General features: G+C 52.9%; 1 protein-coding gene across 4 annotated transcripts in view; it reads right to left on the bottom strand.

Annotated features, from left to right (window-relative positions):
* AGAP3 (ArfGAP with GTPase domain, ankyrin repeat and PH domain 3) overlaps window positions 1–17733 on the bottom strand; it is a gene marked incomplete at both ends in the record, with an annotated part of 153200 nt that overhangs the window by 38954 nt on the left and 96513 nt on the right. For 3 of the 4 annotated variants that reach the window (XM_082310180.1, XM_082310182.1, XM_082310183.1), the window contains 2 exons: window positions 11062–11230; window positions 16519–16623. In XM_082310180.1, coding sequence (XP_082166306.1) covers window positions 11062–11230; window positions 16519–16623 — 274 coding nt within the window. Of the gene's footprint in view, window positions 1–11051; window positions 11231–16518; window positions 16624–17733 lie in introns of all 4 variants that reach the window. The other variant, XM_082310181.1, reaches the window with a different exon arrangement.

The raw sequence follows: 17733 nt of genomic DNA, 5'->3' as shown, positions 1-17733 counted from the left end.
GTATTAATTACAGATAAATTTTACTAAATCTCTGATCTCTGCTTCATCTTCAGACTACAAACAACCCTTTAACACATTATTGGGAAGGATAAAGGTCCCATAGCGACAAACACCACAGACAGACTTTCACCCTCTTCCTTTCAGCTTTGGTGTCCCCACGTCCAAGTTCTTGGCCCTTGGCTGAACAACAGTAACTAACGTTGAACTTTTCCAGTGGGACTCAACAGAAAGCAAAGCGAGCTAGCTGAAATCATGTCCAGCCATGGTTTAACACCAGGCTCCCAGTCAGCAGCACATGGCCCTGCTCAGAGAAGCACACCCCACCTCGCTCCTGCAGGCAGCATCGGCCCGGGCCAGTCTGGCAAGTGTCTGTCTGCGGAGCTGCTCACCACGACTGCAGCTGCGGTACCCCGGCAAACGAGGCTGGAAACCTCCACCTAAATCAAACTGTTCTGCTCTGCACTGAAGCAGACTGGGCACAAGCTGGCAGCCAGTTCCAACATCTCAGTGAAGGGTGACAACAGAAAACCGAGCATCCCCGGCTATTTAACCGACTCAACACGATGTGCCAGGGAAGGCCTGTCTACATCCTCAGACTCAGTGACATGGCAAGGACCACTGAAATACGAAGCAGAAGCTGCCTCTTTCCATAAGCAAGGAGACCCTGCAGTAGCACGTCTAGAGGGAGGGAAGGAGTGTATCCACATCTGGTACTGAAACAGCTGTGTAGGGCTATTTCACCAACCCTGGTCCTTGAGATGAGCAGATCCACTGGCTGATGGGCAGGACTGGAAACACTGCTCTGGCTTGCTTTCTGCTAACTAGTTCACAGGCAGCAAAATAAAGAGAGCAGTGTTACAGCATTCCTGCCTCAGAGCAGGAAATACTGAACGACGAGAGGGAGCCATAGATTTTAAGAGCAGGTCCTATGCACCGTGCAGGTAACAGACCAGCCACGGGATTAGGGGCAAATCATGGGGGCAGTAAGCTCATTTTGAAGACACCAGACCTTGACGAGCTGGCTTTCCCTGCAAAGTGTGCGAGCACACGTGTACACTGGGGATGCTCTTGGTGTCCCCGGAAACCTGCCACGGCTGGGGGAGGTGTGCTGCTCCTGCACCCATGGACTATTTGCAGGGTGGAGAAGGCAACTTTGTTCCAGAAGTGAGAGCTGAGCTCTTCCTCCTCGGTACCCAAATACCCATTCTTTTGTAGGAGATTAATGACCCTGCTCTGACCTGAAAGAATATATTGTGCAGCCACAACCAGGAGAAAGGCACAAGATGATCCCACCAGCCTCCCGTCTGCCATGACCTGCGCCACCCTGCTCTCTGCTGCCTCTTCTTCCCTCAATGTCATTGTCCCCCATGGCGAGCAGCGGTGTGCCAGGGAAACAGGTTTTCCCTTTTCTTTGTTAATTCTTCCCTCATTACATTTGAAATTCCACAATCAGTGTGCACTGTAATTGTCGAATTTGATGCTAATGATTAATGAATTAAACATGGATCCATCAATTAGTCCTCGGAGAATAATTCTGCATAAAGCAGCGGATAATGTAATTACAGTAACAAAGATAATGAGATGTTAACATCGACGGAGCCCGACGTGACATGATCACAGCAGGCTCAGCAACCCCGGCCTGGGGGAGCCAATCCCTCACTCTGCAGAGGCAGAGCATCGGGGGGCAGCGCACACGCACCAGGCCTGGCGGAGGGGGGGACCCGCTGCCGCCACGCTCCCCCAGCACCAGCGGCCAGGCAGGCACCGGCAAGGGCAAGGTGCTCTCCTCCCGCCTGCCTTGTGCAAACATGCTCCCGGGCTATCTGCTCTGGAAGCAACAACGAAGCGGGCTGCTAGGCGTCAGCACGAACCTGGCAAAAATCCTGCAGCTGCTTGGAAACCCAGCACCATCTCCAGCCCAGTCTGGGCTCCCAGGCGCTTCGCTGAGCGGCTGAGACCAGCACAGGCTCCCCATCACCACATCTGGCACAACAGCCAAGGGGAGAGGCAAGCTACCCATGTGCAGTGCACCGAGGGCTGTCCTGCATGTTCCCGAGGAGCCTGGCCGGCTGGCTCCGGCCCATGGAGCTGTGAATCAATGCAAGCACTCATAACTCAGCCAGGGGACAGCTGGACCCTCGTCACTTCAGAGCAAACACGAGCATCAGCCAAGACACTGCAGCCCAAGCAGTGCCTCTACCACCACAGACATGCTTAAGAAAATGCTCTCCCTCAGCTACAGAAAAGCAATCCTGCAGCAGGAGGAGAAGGGCTCACGTGCAGCCTGCCCTGACACACGTCAGACCACGCAGACTGTTCCTCAGGGTGAAGGCGACCAAGCAGCATCAGCCCCTTCCCACTCTTTCCCCACGGAAAAGACTCCAACGCTTAAGCTCGCACCCCTGCACTGAGACCAACTCGGCTCATTCCACTTGGCCTCCTCTGCGCCACAGACACTGGTGCAATCTTTGCTCTCCCGCACCACTTGGCGGCAGATCCCACGGGAGGCTCCTGGTCCTCAGCGAGCGGGGAGCCCCACACTGAGCCTCTGCAGGAACAGACAGAGCTTTCTCCTTTAGCCTCCGCCCCTAACACCATGCTCTGGCTCCCCCACGCTTTATTTGCTTTAGTCCCATCCCCAAGCCGCCCAGCCTGTCTGCCTGTGCAATGCCGGCCAGAAAATCTCACTTGGGACTGCTGCGTTAGCTCAGCATCTCTGGCTGAGGTAGAGCATCTGCACTGCTTCTGCCTGCTAGATCAGACAGCCTTCTGCTGTCGGAAACTGTGCCTCCATGTAGCTGCTTGCAGCCACAACAATCTCAGCAATCTCTGCTGACTTCTCCTTACACTTGAACTTCTCATTTCAAGGCAGGTTTTCCAGTGTTCAGCTGCTTGGCTTCCTTCTACGTTGCTCAGCTGCAATGCAGTGTCAAGGAACAGGCTCATGTGCTCTGTGCCTGCCCACGTTAAGCGTGCATGTAAGTACGTGCACAGGCATCACGTACCGCGTTTTCAGGCAGTATGCTTCACAACCTTTTCCCCTGTGTTGACTGCTTTGGAGTACGTCCCTACAAACCTCTGCAAAGCAAGAATTCAGGGCTGCAGCTGCGCCGAGACCAGTCTCTCCTGCTGATTGACATTGTCTCCATATTTTTCTTGTGCTACCATCTGTCCTGCCCTACTAAAAAATTCCTTTTCATCCAGTCTGCACTTTGAGTAAGAGCTGCCCTCATTCTTCAAGCCAGAAACACACACTGAATGAGATACAGATGGGGCAAAGAAGCAGGAAGGGTGAGCTTGCTGAACTACAGCAAAGATACATCTGGGGATCCCTGAAGAAGAGTGGAAGAGAAGCAATATTGCAGCGGGAAGAGGACCCGCGGGGATCTGAAGGAGACACCTGAACCAGCACTGCCACACATGCAGTGAATACACGCTCCATACTCAGAGCCAATTTATACCCAGAACACAGCAAACTTAAGCTCTGGCAGCAAGATCTGCACATCCCTTTCCTGCCCCCTCCAACCCAAACCACTTGGGTTTGCCTGGCACAGGAGACGCTGTGAGGTGCTGCGCACGCTCTGGCTGGCGAGGTGCCCACATCACCTCGTGAAGCTGCATGCCCAGAGCTCACCTGGGGCACTGCTGGGCACCGTCTGCTCCAGATGCGGCCGACGGAAGCTGCCCATGCTCGGCGTGCCCAGCATCTGGCCCAGTACTGCTCCAATCTAGAAACCCAGAATAACACAGGTGCTTCCATCATTGGACCATAGCCAGCACTATCTCACCCGACTGGGGATTTACAAGACTGAGCAGTAATTGCCAAGAACTCTTTCTCAGCTTTCTCCAAAGGCAAGTACCCACTTGTGCTCTTCCTTTGAGACTTTAGGAGTCTCCACGGTTCCCACTGCTTGTGGAGAGCTTCTACTAGCTGTTTCAAGAAAGTCCTTTAGCAAGTATCACTGTCCTTTTAGGACACATCTGACTCTGAAACCCAGCTGCAGGGATGCTCTGACTAACCTAGTGCTTTTGGTGGTCTCATTTCTAGCTGTGGAAATTTAGACAAACGGAGAAGCACAGATGGATCCTTCTAAGTCTCTGGGAGTCTCTGACGTGAACAGGATAAGTGTATGTGACTATTTCTATGCAGCCTGAGTTGCAACATGAGCAATTGCTTCTCCTGGCACCTGGTGCTGAAGCAGTATTAGGTCTGGGGAATCAGAGCACCAGGACACCTCTTCTGTGCTCACGCTGCCCATCACCAGCTGCCTGGCAGCGCCGAGGAGGAAAAGCGAGCAGGAGATGGAGCTGCTGGTGGGAGAGGCAGGCAGGCAGGAATGGCTGGGAGCGGGAAGAAGTGAGCAGAGGAGAAGAGCACAGGGAGAAGAGAGGTCAGGAACAAAGGAGCCACATCCACCAGCTGTTGGAACGAGCACCTTGTTCCTACATCCCAGCACGCCCCAAGTGCCCAGGAACGGTGCCTCCCACCTCCTGACACAGGAGGCTCGCTCAGAGAGTAACGGTGTTCAGCTGGCCCAGTCCTTCACCAGATCGAGGGCATAAATCTGCTGATGAGACAAAGAGCAGAAGGTCTGCTCTTCAGAAAAGGATGGGTCTTTTAGCTGCATTACAAAAATGTATTAAAGGAAAAAAAAACACCTTTATTACAAAGTTAAGATACCACAAGTTGGAAAATGCCAAGACGGAGTCTGTCAGGGCAATTCTAGCGTGAGCTGCGTGCATACGCACTGTAATGCAGCCCAAGGGGGTGCCGCGCTCTGGACACCCAGCACCAGCCAGGCAGGGCACCCCCCGGGCAAAGCGCCGTGGGGGCAGGACGGCCCGCCCGGGCCGGGGGAGGAGGAGGGAAGGAGCTGGCGGGATGGGGACGTGGGCGAGTACTCTGCAGCCTGGGGGAGGCCGAGTCTCTGCCACGCGCCCCTCGCACAGCGGCACCCTCCCAAGCGCCTGCGGCCCGGTGCACCCTGCGGTCCCCTCCAGCTTCCGCAGTGCTGGTGCAGGTGCCCGACAGCCAGCTGCGGCACCAGGGCCGCACCGATGACAAAACTGTCCCTAAAAGCTCCAGCTGGCACCGGAGAAGCGCAAGTAGTTTGGACATGTACCTGGTGCTGAGGTGGGGGGGCCTGAGAACCACGACCCGAGCCCTGGTGATGGCTGATGGTGTTGATCCTTCCCAGGAGACGCCACAGGCCTGGCAGCACCGCCGCGTCCCGCACCGTCCTCCCGCAAGGGTGGGCAGGAGTCCCTGCCCCGCCGGCGGGGAGCAGAGGGTGCTGCCGGCAGCAGGGACGGGAAAGCCCACAGCCCACCACGGCTGGGCCAGGACTGCGCAGAACAGCCCCGGCTGTGGCACAGACACAGGGGAGGGACAGAGGAGCTCGGCTGTGCCGGGAGCATGGGCAGAGCTGTGCAGGACGGGGCCGTGGCAGGGCTCCTACTGCTGAACCCCACCAGCACCTGCAAGCGCGGGTGTCCTTAGGCTTCAGGTGCATTTGGAAGGTGCTGACCAGTGCCTGCTAAGGAGGATTTCTCCCCAGATGGACACCAGAGAGTGCCCATTTTACAAAGGGCCTTTAGACCGGCCAGGAACTGGCTGCCTGCTCTGGGGTTCCCTCCTGACGACTCAGGGTGCAGCTGGCCACAAGTGCCAGTGCTTCCCACTCTATTTTGACTAGTTACCTCCATGCAATGCACCCTGAATTTTCCAACCCAGTTCATCTTGCCTCAACAAGAAGGAAGACTTAACTGTAAAATAAAGATCCACTAAGTGATGCATAAACATCTGACTTCTCACTCCAAGTTCAGAAAGAAATTGTTACAAAGAGTAAAAACACGTAACGCTGTCTTAGCGTTCATCAGCAAGACAACTTCACGTCTGCATCCCTACCTAGCTCCGAAAGCTGGGGTTCAGCGTCCCCGTGACCACCCCCTCCGTCAGAGCGCTCACCGATCCGAACGCTGAAGCCGACATGGAAGCCGAGAACCAGCCTCATCCCTGCCGTGGTGCGGTTCCCCGCGTAGCCTTACGCTGTCTGTGGTGTACCTCTCTCTCTGCCAAGGCCTGCCTGTGCTCCCATTCCATGCCAATGCACTACAGATGGCTTATTGAGGCACCTGTGCCTTTGCTACTCAAAGCACTTCTTGGACTGTTTTTATATTGAGCAACACTTTACAAATCATAAGCAGCATTTACTCTCTTGGTACCTATATCCATGTATCACTTATACCTTTAACATATTCTCAGCCTTCGTGCACATCAGTCACAATATATTCTCATCTAAGTGACGAGATGTTTTGTTCAGGCGAGCTCATGAAGGCGAGTTCTGCCCCCCCAGCCCCTTGTGGCTTTCCAGGAATCCGGTGTTACATTCCCCTTCTTCCCCACGTGTCTCCCAGGATAAGGCCACTCGTTTTCCTGACGTAATATTCTTGGCCCAAAGAAGTCTCGTGATCGTGACTGCGGAAGATGGAGCACGTACATGCAACGCCCTCCCACCCTAGGCAACGGAGGGATGGCTCGAACAGACAAATGATTTCATCGCTGTCCCCGACCACATCTGTGCCACTACAAGGATTCTTTTTAGAGTGGAACACAAGAGCCATCAGGGCCCTTGCTTAAAGACCTGTGTCAGTGTGGGGTACTGAGCGGGACAGCAGCGTGCACCGGAGCGGACCGCTCTCCTGGCTTGCCTGGCGCGCGCCCGACCCCGACCCGTGCCAGCCGCGGGGCTGCGCTGTTCGCACAAAGCAGCCCAGGTGCTGCTCCACCATGGCAAGGTCGGCCTGCAGCAGCGGCCTGGCCACCTGCCCAGCCCCAGGAGAGGTCCTGCTGGAGACGAGCATGGGGTCCGGAGACCCCATGGCACAACTAAGCTCTTGCCTACACACGGTAACTCTCTCTCCCCAAAAGCTGTGCCCAATCTGTGTGCCAGCCTGCACTGCTCCCTACGGTGTTGTCCGGAAGAGTCTTTGCTGTAAGCCAGAACCGTGCCAGGAACACCCAGCGGCTCAGCAGCCGGCATGGCTGAGCCATAGTGTCAGAGGACCAAGGGGCTCAATGGTAGACTGCAACAAGTCTCCAAAGAAAACCTAGGGGACAAGAAGGTGCAGGGAAGTGCCACGGAAATATCTGGGCATACAACAGATGCTTCTGGAAGGCATATCCAAAATGTTCTCAGGCGAGCTACCCTTGGCTGGCACTTCCCAGGTGTCCTCTTGGTCTTCCACAACATAACTGGGGAGATAGCGAGCACGACGCACAAACAGCAAATCCTGCGTCGAGACACAGATGAAGAACACGCCGCTCAAGTCCATGGAGGTGCAGGCGTGGGGCTTTGCTTCCCAGGCTGGTCTGCTTGGTCGGGCCTAACTCTGCGCACAGCACCGCCTGCAACACGGCAGGCAAGGAGTGCAGGCTGGCAGAGGTGACACGGGCCCGTCGCCTGTGCTTGAGGATTTCCTGATGTTGAAGGTCTGGATTTAGGGCTCAGCTGTAAAGGTTGTACTAATGCTGGTTATTTGCATTTAGTGAGCTCTAAACCTGTTAACAGACCCTGTGCTCGATCTCAACTACTCTTCTACCTCTGGATAGTCTCTTTACCAGTAAAATTTCATACAAGAATAAAAGTTAGGAGACATTACAGCTGGAAAGTGAAGAAAAAATAGCACAGAAAAACAGAGACCATTCTGCCAGGAGCTCTTGACAGCCCAGGAGGAGATGAAGTGCTCTAGAGCTTCCAGTAACCAACTTCCAAAACTTTGATCAAATCCCAATATATTTTCCAGGGGACAAAGTTAAAAAAATGTTTCTAATTGAGGACAAAACTTCTGCTTCTAGTCAGTCTTTGCACCAAATCTCTGAAGATTTACAGCTCTTGGATAAAAAAATTTAATACTGACAAAACAAATACAGAATCACAGAATGGTTGAGGCTGGAAGGGACCTCTGGAAGTCATCTTGTCCAACCCCCATGAAGCAGGGCCACCCAGAGCCAGCTGCCCTGGACTGCGTCTGGACAGTTTGTGATTATCTCTGAGGAAGCAGACTGCACAACCTCCCTGGCCACATACGACACCACATTTGCATGCATGCTCCACTAAAAGTAAGCCTTAGGTGGACAGAAGGCAGATGCAAAGTCTGATGATAACACTCTGTGCCTCTGAAAACAGGGTTTACAATGGGAACACATGCAACCTAAAATAAAACCAACTCTGACTACTGTAAAGTTGCCTTCTTTAATGGTTTAAATACCAGGGTACAATCACCCATTGAGCTGAGAGTCCCATGGATTTCACAACTACAAGCTCCTTCCCGATTCTTTATTTAGCTCCAAGTTGTACTGTCTGTACCTACTTTGGAGATTCTTTTGAATCATCACCAGAGTGCTGCATATGTGTATTTTATCCACATAGAGGGCAGCGTGAGATATTTTCTCTTTTTTTTCTTCTCCTTCCCTTTATCCACTTCTTCTTTTCTTGCCCCTGGGTAAGGACTGCGCATCTAGCGGACATTAATTAGCACACTCACTTACCCTGGCGGAGCTCAGGTCGCAAGGAAACCACGGACCACCTGCTTTGAACTCTAAACACAGGCCATTTGGTTCTACCCAGACACTCCTGGTATAAGACAGCAAATCATTCAGGTCTCCAAAGCTCTTGTCCTCTGATGATTAACTTGTGCACTGGCAGAGAACTGCAAATTTTTAGGTGCTCCCTCTCCAGCTGCCCAAAGCATGTATTAGATGAGAGATGCCCAGTGGACCCCAGTAGCAGTCCCATCCCTAGCCCCAAAGGTGGCAAAACTGCAAAGTCCCTGCCAATTTGACGCAGGGTCGATTCTTTACCGACCCCAAATCCAGTACTCTGCATTACACAGGGATATGAGCAAGTCACCTCAGAGGATTTTTATCATGTCAGTGCACTTACCGTGGCGACTGCATCGTCAGCTGCAATCAGTCTGGGAGGCATCAGAGTGAGTTGAAAAAATTCCTCGGAAAACATCTTAGCATTTGTGTACCAGGAGAAAAAAACCTTTCTGACCAATGCAGACAACCACCCAAAGCCAAGACACATAAAATCTGATTAAGGTTCCTGTCTTAATGCTGAGCCCTGTGCTGATGCATGTGCTCTGGGTAGCAGAGTAGCACTGTTCTGCTCAGGGGCCCAGAGAGAGGACAGTGAACAGGGGATCTCAGATTCACAGATTTCTACGTGAGAAAAGACCGCTGTATCCATCCAGTTTGATCCCCTGCACACATGCACGCAGCGACTCACACATGAGCTGGATTAAAGCATATCTTGTAGAAAGATAACTAATCTCATTTTAAAGGCTTCAAGCAGTGCTAAGTCCACCAGCTCTCCAGATAAACTATTCCAACATTTAATTACCCTCCCTGCTAGGAAACTACATCTCCTCTCAAGTTTAAATTGCTCTAACTTCAGCCTCCACGCACTGCGTCTCCTCAAGGTTTGTCAACCAGACTGAAAGGCCTCGCACAGCGCTCACTTCGAAGCGCTGGTTTTCCAAGCAGCAGTAATCAGTAATCAAGTCACATCTCAATCTGCTCTTGTGAGCCCAACAGGACTGAGTTGGCTGTTGAAAGCAGAATACAGGGTTACGTGGGCATCTGGTTTGACATCACCATAAGCTTTTCTGTGGTTTGTCTTTGAATGCTTCCTACAGCCCCGATAACCTTGAAGTAGGAGCTCAGACAAAGCAACCTAGAAATGCATGCCTGAGAAGTGCCTCCGTACGGAGGCAGGAATTGTTACCACATTTGGGCATGCTGCGGGTGTACAGTGGCGGTGAAGAAATGGGAGCGTACGGTGGAGAGCCGTGGCAGAAAACAGGCAGAGTTGCACATCCTTGGTCAAAAAAGACAGTAATTGCAGTCACTCACTGGAAGTTTATCTGGTCTGCAGACCAATTCTGACTCTACAGAAACAGCAGTTGGGGTTCGGAAGGGCTTATTACTTCACACTCGGCACCATGCGAACACAGCGATGTCAGCATGCCCCATTCCCCATGTTGTGGGTGATGCTGAGGACCCCAGCCGTGCCCTGGCATTCGCTCCAGCTGCACCCATCTCATGAGTCCTCAGCTAGAAAGAGGTGAAGCACAGTACTGACAACACCCTGACCACAGGACGCAACCAGGCAGAGATGGATTGTAGAGCAGGACTGAACAGAAACGAGGATGTAGTCACCCAAGTTCACTCTGGGTGGCACAGCGTGCAGTACCAGATTATGAAGGATTTCTGTTTTCAGCAGCATTATCAGCACTCCCTTGTTACGCCGAAGAGTGGAGAGGTACCCGTACCCTGCTGTACTAGACTGCTGCCAACAGCGTGTGGAAACTGTCCATCCTGGCCAAGGATACCAACCCGGAGGACAAAGTAACAGCATGTCAATGCCCAGGGAAACTCGGGCGGGAAAGCTCTAAGTTCAACAGCTCCCCTGGGCAGGGCGAGAGAGTTCCTGCGGCAGGAGCAGCAGTAAGCAGCGTGGCATGAACGCCGTGAGGAACCAGTGAGCCTCCCAGCCTCACCTCCCCTCACTGCTCCCTGTGGCAGCTGCGCGTCTCGAATGTGCACACAGAAGACTAATTACAAAACAAGCCCCTCACGTTATGATTTCTCCGAGGGAAAGTGAGGAGGAAAAAAGGGGCCAGAAAAAAGGAAAGAAACAAAAGAACTTGCCAGGGATCTAGAGACATCCCTGGTTGAGATTTGTTTTAGGCAGCAACAGCTTCCCCCCCCCCCAGCAATGCATCAGACTCAATGTTTCCTCTCAGGGAGTTCACGCCAAGAGTTAAGCCCTTCTACTCTCTTCCGTCCTGGACACTAACCAGCATAAAATCCCAACAGGAGCTTACCTGAGACCCACACAGAAACACCAACACCCACCGAAGGCACTTGTGAAGAGTGGTGAAAGCAAGAAACCCCAGCAGCGTTTTTGCTTCGGGCTCAGCAAAGCAAGGCACTGGTGATGCACCGGAGGGAAGGCTGGCCGCCAGCTCTGCGGCACCCACACCAACTCTTACCTGTGCCTCCCGTCAGCTGCGTGCTGCTCCTCTCCTTGGCAAGCCCGTTGGCTTTGGGGCTAGCGCTGGGTGCTGCTGCCGTTGTTGCCCTGGGTAGCCGTTTGCCCGGTACCTTCACTGTAGTTCTCAGCAGGTCGATCTCCTTCCCATGGACGTTCTGCATGTAATCCTACAGCAGAGAGGCAGAACGGTTCAGGATCAGCCCTGCCCTGGTCCACTGCTCTCAGCTCCCCTCTCATTCACATACTCAAAACTAAAACCTGGATCCATTCATCCACATGGTAACTGGTTAACAGATGGTGAGCCAGCAACTCGGGGGTGATCTGGGAGCTCATCACACGCTGGTTTCTCTTGCACTATACTGAAGTCTCAAGTCAGGCGGGTTAGAGGTAAAAGACCCTACGACTTCCCTAGTGTCCACAGCCAGCTGTCTTCTGCCAACACGGATGCAAAGCCTTGACTCTGACCTGCCTTCTTCCCATGATTAGCTGGTGCATTGGAACTGGCAGCGGAGAAGTGCCAGGTCTCACTTCCAGTGCCCAGAACTAGTCAGCTCTGATATGAATAACGTCGGGGTGTTGCCACGGGCAGTCAGATGCCATGACAAGCTCATTTGTGAAAGCCTGGCTGGGGATCAGAGATTAGATAGAGCAAAAGAGCACGTAGGTGGCAGGCAGTTCTTCTTCCCTGACATCCGTTGTCTTTTTAATCACAGCACTCAGCTATAACAGCTAATAATATAATATAGTATGGTGTAAGTAATGGGATACCTGGAAATTCCCTGTTGGGTCACAGCTAGCATAATTTAAGCCCAAAACAACACAACTCAGGATAACTCCCTTGTACATTCATCTGCATAGCTTCGCGTTATTCAAAAGTTGGTGCTTCCACCATTTCTTCTGGGAGACTATGGTACGACCAAAAACTCCACGTGCAGACTGTTAATATCATTCTGCACTGCCTCCTAGTAGCATCTCATCTTTTGGTCAAAATAAGGCTGCAGACCTCTAGTCTCTCCTGACAGCTGTGTCCTGTTCCACGTCTTCCACCCCTTCCCTGCTCCACAGGGCACTGCAGCTCTCCCCTAACCCTCTCCGATACGGCTGGCTCTTTCTTGGGCTCGTGCCACAGGAAGACCTGACCAGTGTGATCTCCAGAGAGATGCACAGAGGGGACTACCCTGCTCTGCTCTTGGGCAGACCTCAAGGGAGCAGGGACTGGAAGCTGAACTAGAAACTCTGGGAGGAACCGCGACATGCGCGCATCCTCCCTGGCTCTGCGCTGGGGATGGCACTGCAATTGGGAGAGGACTGGCAACAACCATCCAGGGTGAGACTGCGGCTGCTGCTGGGAGGCTTGGGCTTGCTCCAGTTCACAAGGAGGTCACCAAAAATATTTAACTCAGAGCTGGTTCCTGTCTGCTTCCAAATCCAAGAAGATAAAGACATGAACAAGATTAGTCTAAGACCAACCGTTCTCCCAATCCTTGGCTCAAAGAAGCGGGTGAACGGGGGTGGTATGGGCAATGCTCTGTGGTCTCAGGTGACTACCTGCAAGGGTTACAAACTTTCAGCAGCACCTCAACACTTTGGTTTGAACTCTTCTCTTTCCACAGATCCCTGTGCAGGCATGCAGTCCTCAGAGCAAACCCAAGCGATGGGGCAGCGCGGCAGCACACCCTTCTGTGCTTCCAGCTTCTGGGTGACTCGACCTCAAATGACAAGCACGCACCCTTTGGTGCCTAGGCAATTCCTAGATAACCAGCCCAACCAAACATTGCTCCAAGCCATTCCCGGCTGGGTGGGAGCCCCGTGGCACCCCTGGGCAGGGAATCTCAGAGGGGCTGGAGGATTTTCCCTAACTCAGCACAATTGCTGCAGTAGCCGGCTGCCTGCCGGAGAGAGCGGTCACCAGCGCACTGCTTTTATTACATGCTATAAAACAGCAATTTCTTCCCAAGCCTCCTCGCTAATTACCCAGCCAGTTCTCTCATTTCATTTTATTACTGGAATTAACAACGAGTTCAAAGCGTGGAAAGCTATTAAGATGTGTGATTAAGCCACATTCAATTAGTTTCTACAAACAATTTAATTGATGTTGCAGATAGAATTAACAGAAGGTGATTGTGTGAATGGCTCCACTGGCTGCAAAATGGGAGATGCTTTCTCTCTAGCTCTGCGCAGCACAGCACAGCCTGGCCAGTGAAGCTGGGCTGAACCACATACGCCTTCCTCATGAGCAGAAGCATTTACTCTCCAAGGCTTTGAGAAAGTGATAGGAAACCCCACCAGCCTCTTCACAGAACTTGTTCTTTTCCTGTCACTGAACACACTCACCGAAAGGTAAGAAAAATACAGATGCAACGAGGAGAGCTGTGCTGAATCCAGAGATCAGACCCCCAAGCGCTCCTGCCTTCAGCAAGAGCTGCTGCCCAACTCCAGGTGTCCTGCTTGCAACGTCTCCGACACTGCTGACTGTTCCAGAGAGGAGGCGGCACCTGAGAGCAGGAACGCACAGCTCCGTAGGACCCAAGCACAGGTCCAAGCTGATATGCTTCCATCAAGGAGTCACAGAACAGTTGATTTCAGGGCTGGACCCAGCTCACCTGAGTGCTCTCTGTCAACCTGTGGCTGCAAACCCACAGTTTAAGCCCAACTCCCAGTGAGGAAACTTCAAATTGGGGCTGGAAGTGCCAAAATACAGATCCAGAAACAGGTCGAGTGATAAACACCCAAAAGCTGATGAATAGCCCCACCAGGAAGCTTTTGGTTGGTAAAATCAGAAGTATGACCCAGCCAGAGCCATGCAGTAATTTTCATCCGATAGGGCACAGACACAGCTGGAGCAGATATGTCTACTGGAGGAAAAAGAAGAAAGGCAGGGCTGCTGATCCCTGGGGTGCCTACACCCATCCCAAGAGGGACAGGGAGAGAACATAACAGACGCAAGAGAAGTCCAGGCAGGAATTGCCCTGAATCATGCCAAGGAAAAGCCACTGGGAACACAAAAATGCTCCGGGGCTTGAACATCCTGACAGGGGCTGGGAAAGAGCCTCTCCCCACAGTGCTCAGCCATGCCCTCGGGGACCCCTCTGCTGCACCCTGAATTCTGCCATCCCCCAGACACGTGGCAGTACAGGCTCACCCTGAGCGAGGCAGGGGAGAAGCTGGGACTTCACATCTCGAGGAGGGAACTTCAAGATGCCGAGTGCCTCCTTGACCGAGGATCCTGCATACTTGTTCCTGCCCACAGCCCACCTCACCACGTGCCTGCTGGCCTGAGAGCTGCTGCCACAAATGGCAGTGAGAAAGAAGCACGTGCCCTTCCTCAGGAACGCAGGTTTCATTAGTGACCCAGGCTGTTCAACCCTAACGTGGTCTCTTGTGTGATCCTGTGAAGGACACGGGAACTTGCTTCATGCCACAGGACACAAAACTGGTGACAAAAGCATGGCAGCATCTCCCGATTCACTCTAGAAGATGGGGAGGAGAGGCTATAATGGGACACTGGCTTCTAGACCACCTCTTCCTCCAGGCTTCCTTCCCGCATCTGTCCCCTCCAAGCAGGTTGCGAAACAGATATCCAGAGAGAAGGCAAGGCAAGGCAGAGGGGCCTTTGCTAATCAGAACAGCACACTGCTCACCAAAGCCTACGTCAGCATCGCAGTAAAAAAACGTAACACGATGGTAGGTGTTATGGCTCTTTTCCCCGGTTGTCAGGGAAGCCATGCCATGGAGGGAGCATGCAGACCCTCCCGTCCTTGCAGAAGTCAGAGCTGGGCAGCAAGCAGCCTTGCATTCTGTGGCCCACAAATAATTAGTCCTTGCTCTAGGTAAACACGTAGGGCAATACACCACCTATCTCGGGTGCAAGGTTCAAAGCTTTCAGTGAAACCTAGGGGAGGAGAGGCCCATCCTGTACCTTTCTTAGCAACGGGCTGTGGATCACCAGTAGCACCAGGTGGAAGCAAACCAGATTTTTGCTTGGGGCAATGTAGTAATGAAACGAAACGGTGAAGAAGTGCAGTAAGGAAAGCAAGTGACATCAATCTAGATCACCCCCTGAGGAAGAAGTGGTATAAACAGGAGAGAAACCTAGTGTGTACCAGCAGCATCTGAGAGCGGTTAAACAACTTCCCAGAAATAACTCTGCCTCTACAGCTGATTGTAATAACGGCCTATGATGTCTCCGATGGAAATGTGATAAACCCACACACGCGTGTGAGCACACACGCAGAGCAGGTAGCAGCAGCAGCCATTCCCTCCCAGTTTGGTTCTACAAAGACCAAAAAATGGGATTACAAAGTCAGGGAACTGCAGAACCACAGTATGGTACAGGGATCAAAGACTAAAAGAAAAAAAATCTGTTCTCAAAGCTCCCACAAATTAAAGAAAGGAAACGCAATGACTGGCTTTCCAGTGTAAGGATAGGAAGGTTAAAAGGCTCAGTGGCTCAGGAGCATTGCGAGCCCGTGAGTTAGAGACGCAGGGTTAGAAATGAGGGGAAAGACTCTGAGGCTCAGGGCACTCCAACACCCGTGTGTCTGAGGAGATCGGGGACAAATCGAGGGCCCGGGAGCATTCAGGAAGCACAGGAGCTGCAACACCTTGCTCTTCTCCCTTCAGCCCTGCCAAGCGCTCCAGCACCCCCCAAACCGCCCTCCACCCAAGCTCCACCCTGCGCTCCCCAGCCGCTGTCCGTCTGTCCTGCTGCAGCACGTCCTCTCTGCAGAGGGTGCTGTGGCCTCAGTGTCACAGGTGTGTCTGTCCGTGGCTCACTGTCTCAGCAGCAAACTGTGCTCAAGAGGGAATGGGGAAGAAGTCATTAGCCCCACAGTGGGGAGGCGACAGAGATGGATGGGGAGGCAGCTGTGCGCCTGAGCCAAGCAGTGAAGAGGATCAGAGATGCATCGAGTGACAGCTCAGCTCGGCAGGCTCTGCACAGGCACCTCATCTCCATTACCCAATACCTAGCAGCCAGGAAAATTATTCCACACCCAAATGGCACCATCAGCCGTGGCTGCAAGGAATTCTCTGCCTGCTCCTCACCCCAGATGCGGGGAGGCAGCAACCCCTGCTTTAATGGACTGAGCAAGGGAAACGGAGAAAAGAAAGATGCATTTACTTAGCACAATTCTGTGCAGAGCATGTTTCTATCAGCTCTTCCCACCAGCCTGGCACTGCAGAGACAGCCTTCATGAGAGGGAAGAGATTTTCTCCAGACCCTCATAAAAACCAGCTCTGCTGAATACGCCTGCCCTGTCGAGGGCTACTGCTGAACCCCCGGCGCAGGGCCCTGCTGCAGGCAGAGACGAGCTTTAATCTGCTGCCAAACTCTTCCCAAACAGCTCTCTGCACTGTGGTGTCTGCAAGAGGACCTGCAGCAGCAGCCATAGCATGAAGGATGACACCGCTCTGTCCCACTCTGCTCCTCTACCCAACCCAGCACAGTACTTACATGCAAGCTGGGGTGGTAGGTGAGGACTCCGTTGTCACACAGCGTCACGTACTTCTTCTTCCACTCCTTGTTGAGAGACTTGCCACTGCGTTTGAGGAGAATGCCCTAAAAGAGAAGTGTCAACAGTCTCAGACCTTGTTCGGCCCAGGCACCTCCCGGTCAGCTCCAGCATTGCCCCCTGTAGGAGACCAGTCTTTAAAGAGACACGAAGATGAGGACTCAAGAAAACATCTTCCAGCTTGGCCTTCCCAACAGCATTTTCCCTGGGCCTGGTTCCTCACCAACCCCAGCATGTCTCCACAGACAGCCCCCCCTGCCCCAGTCTCAAAGACGAGGGTCTCCACACGCCAGTACTGGTGCCCAGATCCTCTGAGGGACTTATCACATACTCTGCTGTCCCAAATCACTCCCTCTGGGCACCTTTTCTTGTGCTGAAGGACAGTGCCAACACAAGGCAGAAGCCAACTTCACCACCAACCAGCACTGCTTTGCTGTGTTACCACAGTGCTCCCAGACCTTTGTCCATCACCAAAAGCACAGCCAGAGGGATGGTCAAGGCAAGGACAATTTGCCACAGGCAGGTGCCGATCAATGTAACAACGCTCCAAGATACAGGTCTCACAAGGGATGCATATTCTCTTGCCTACTTGCAATTCTTTCTTAGAGATGTCAAACGAATGGAGCTAGGGATGCATTTCAGGAGGTAGAGCAGGTCCTGGGCAGTTGAGGGCTCGGTTCACCCCCTTTCCACATCAGGACTTTACATGAGACCCATCCTGTGGTCTTCAGACACAGCACACTACCAGGGCCTGAAAAGGATGGTGCTCACGTGCCCTGAAGCTCCCTCCTCCCAGCAGCCCAACCCAGAACTCACCCAGAACTAACTTCCATTGATCTGAACCAACACTCAGAGCTTGGGACCTCCTCACCCTCTCCCCATCCAGTTCGGCCTCCCCAGGAAATCTGCTTCGAGCCGCAATTCATCAGGCACCAGGTAAGACCAGAGGTGGAGAGGGAGAAGAAAGACAGGGCAGGAAGCCAGGCGTAAGGGCTGGGGAAGAGGGACCGGGGAGAGAACATCAAGTATGCTGCCGGCAGGGAGGAAAGGACAGCACAGGGGGACAAAAGTACAAATGAATAACAGAGTCTGGGAAAAAACTGGATCTACCAACTGGCGGGCCCAGTCCCTCTGAAAGCACTGTCTGGACAGACATC

This window comes from Platalea leucorodia, assembly GCF_965183815.1.
Source record: "Platalea leucorodia genome assembly, chromosome: 1".
In the NCBI taxonomy this organism is placed as follows: domain Eukaryota; kingdom Metazoa; phylum Chordata; class Aves; order Pelecaniformes; family Threskiornithidae; genus Platalea; species Platalea leucorodia.
This window is presented reverse-complemented; position numbering and strand designations above follow the sequence as displayed.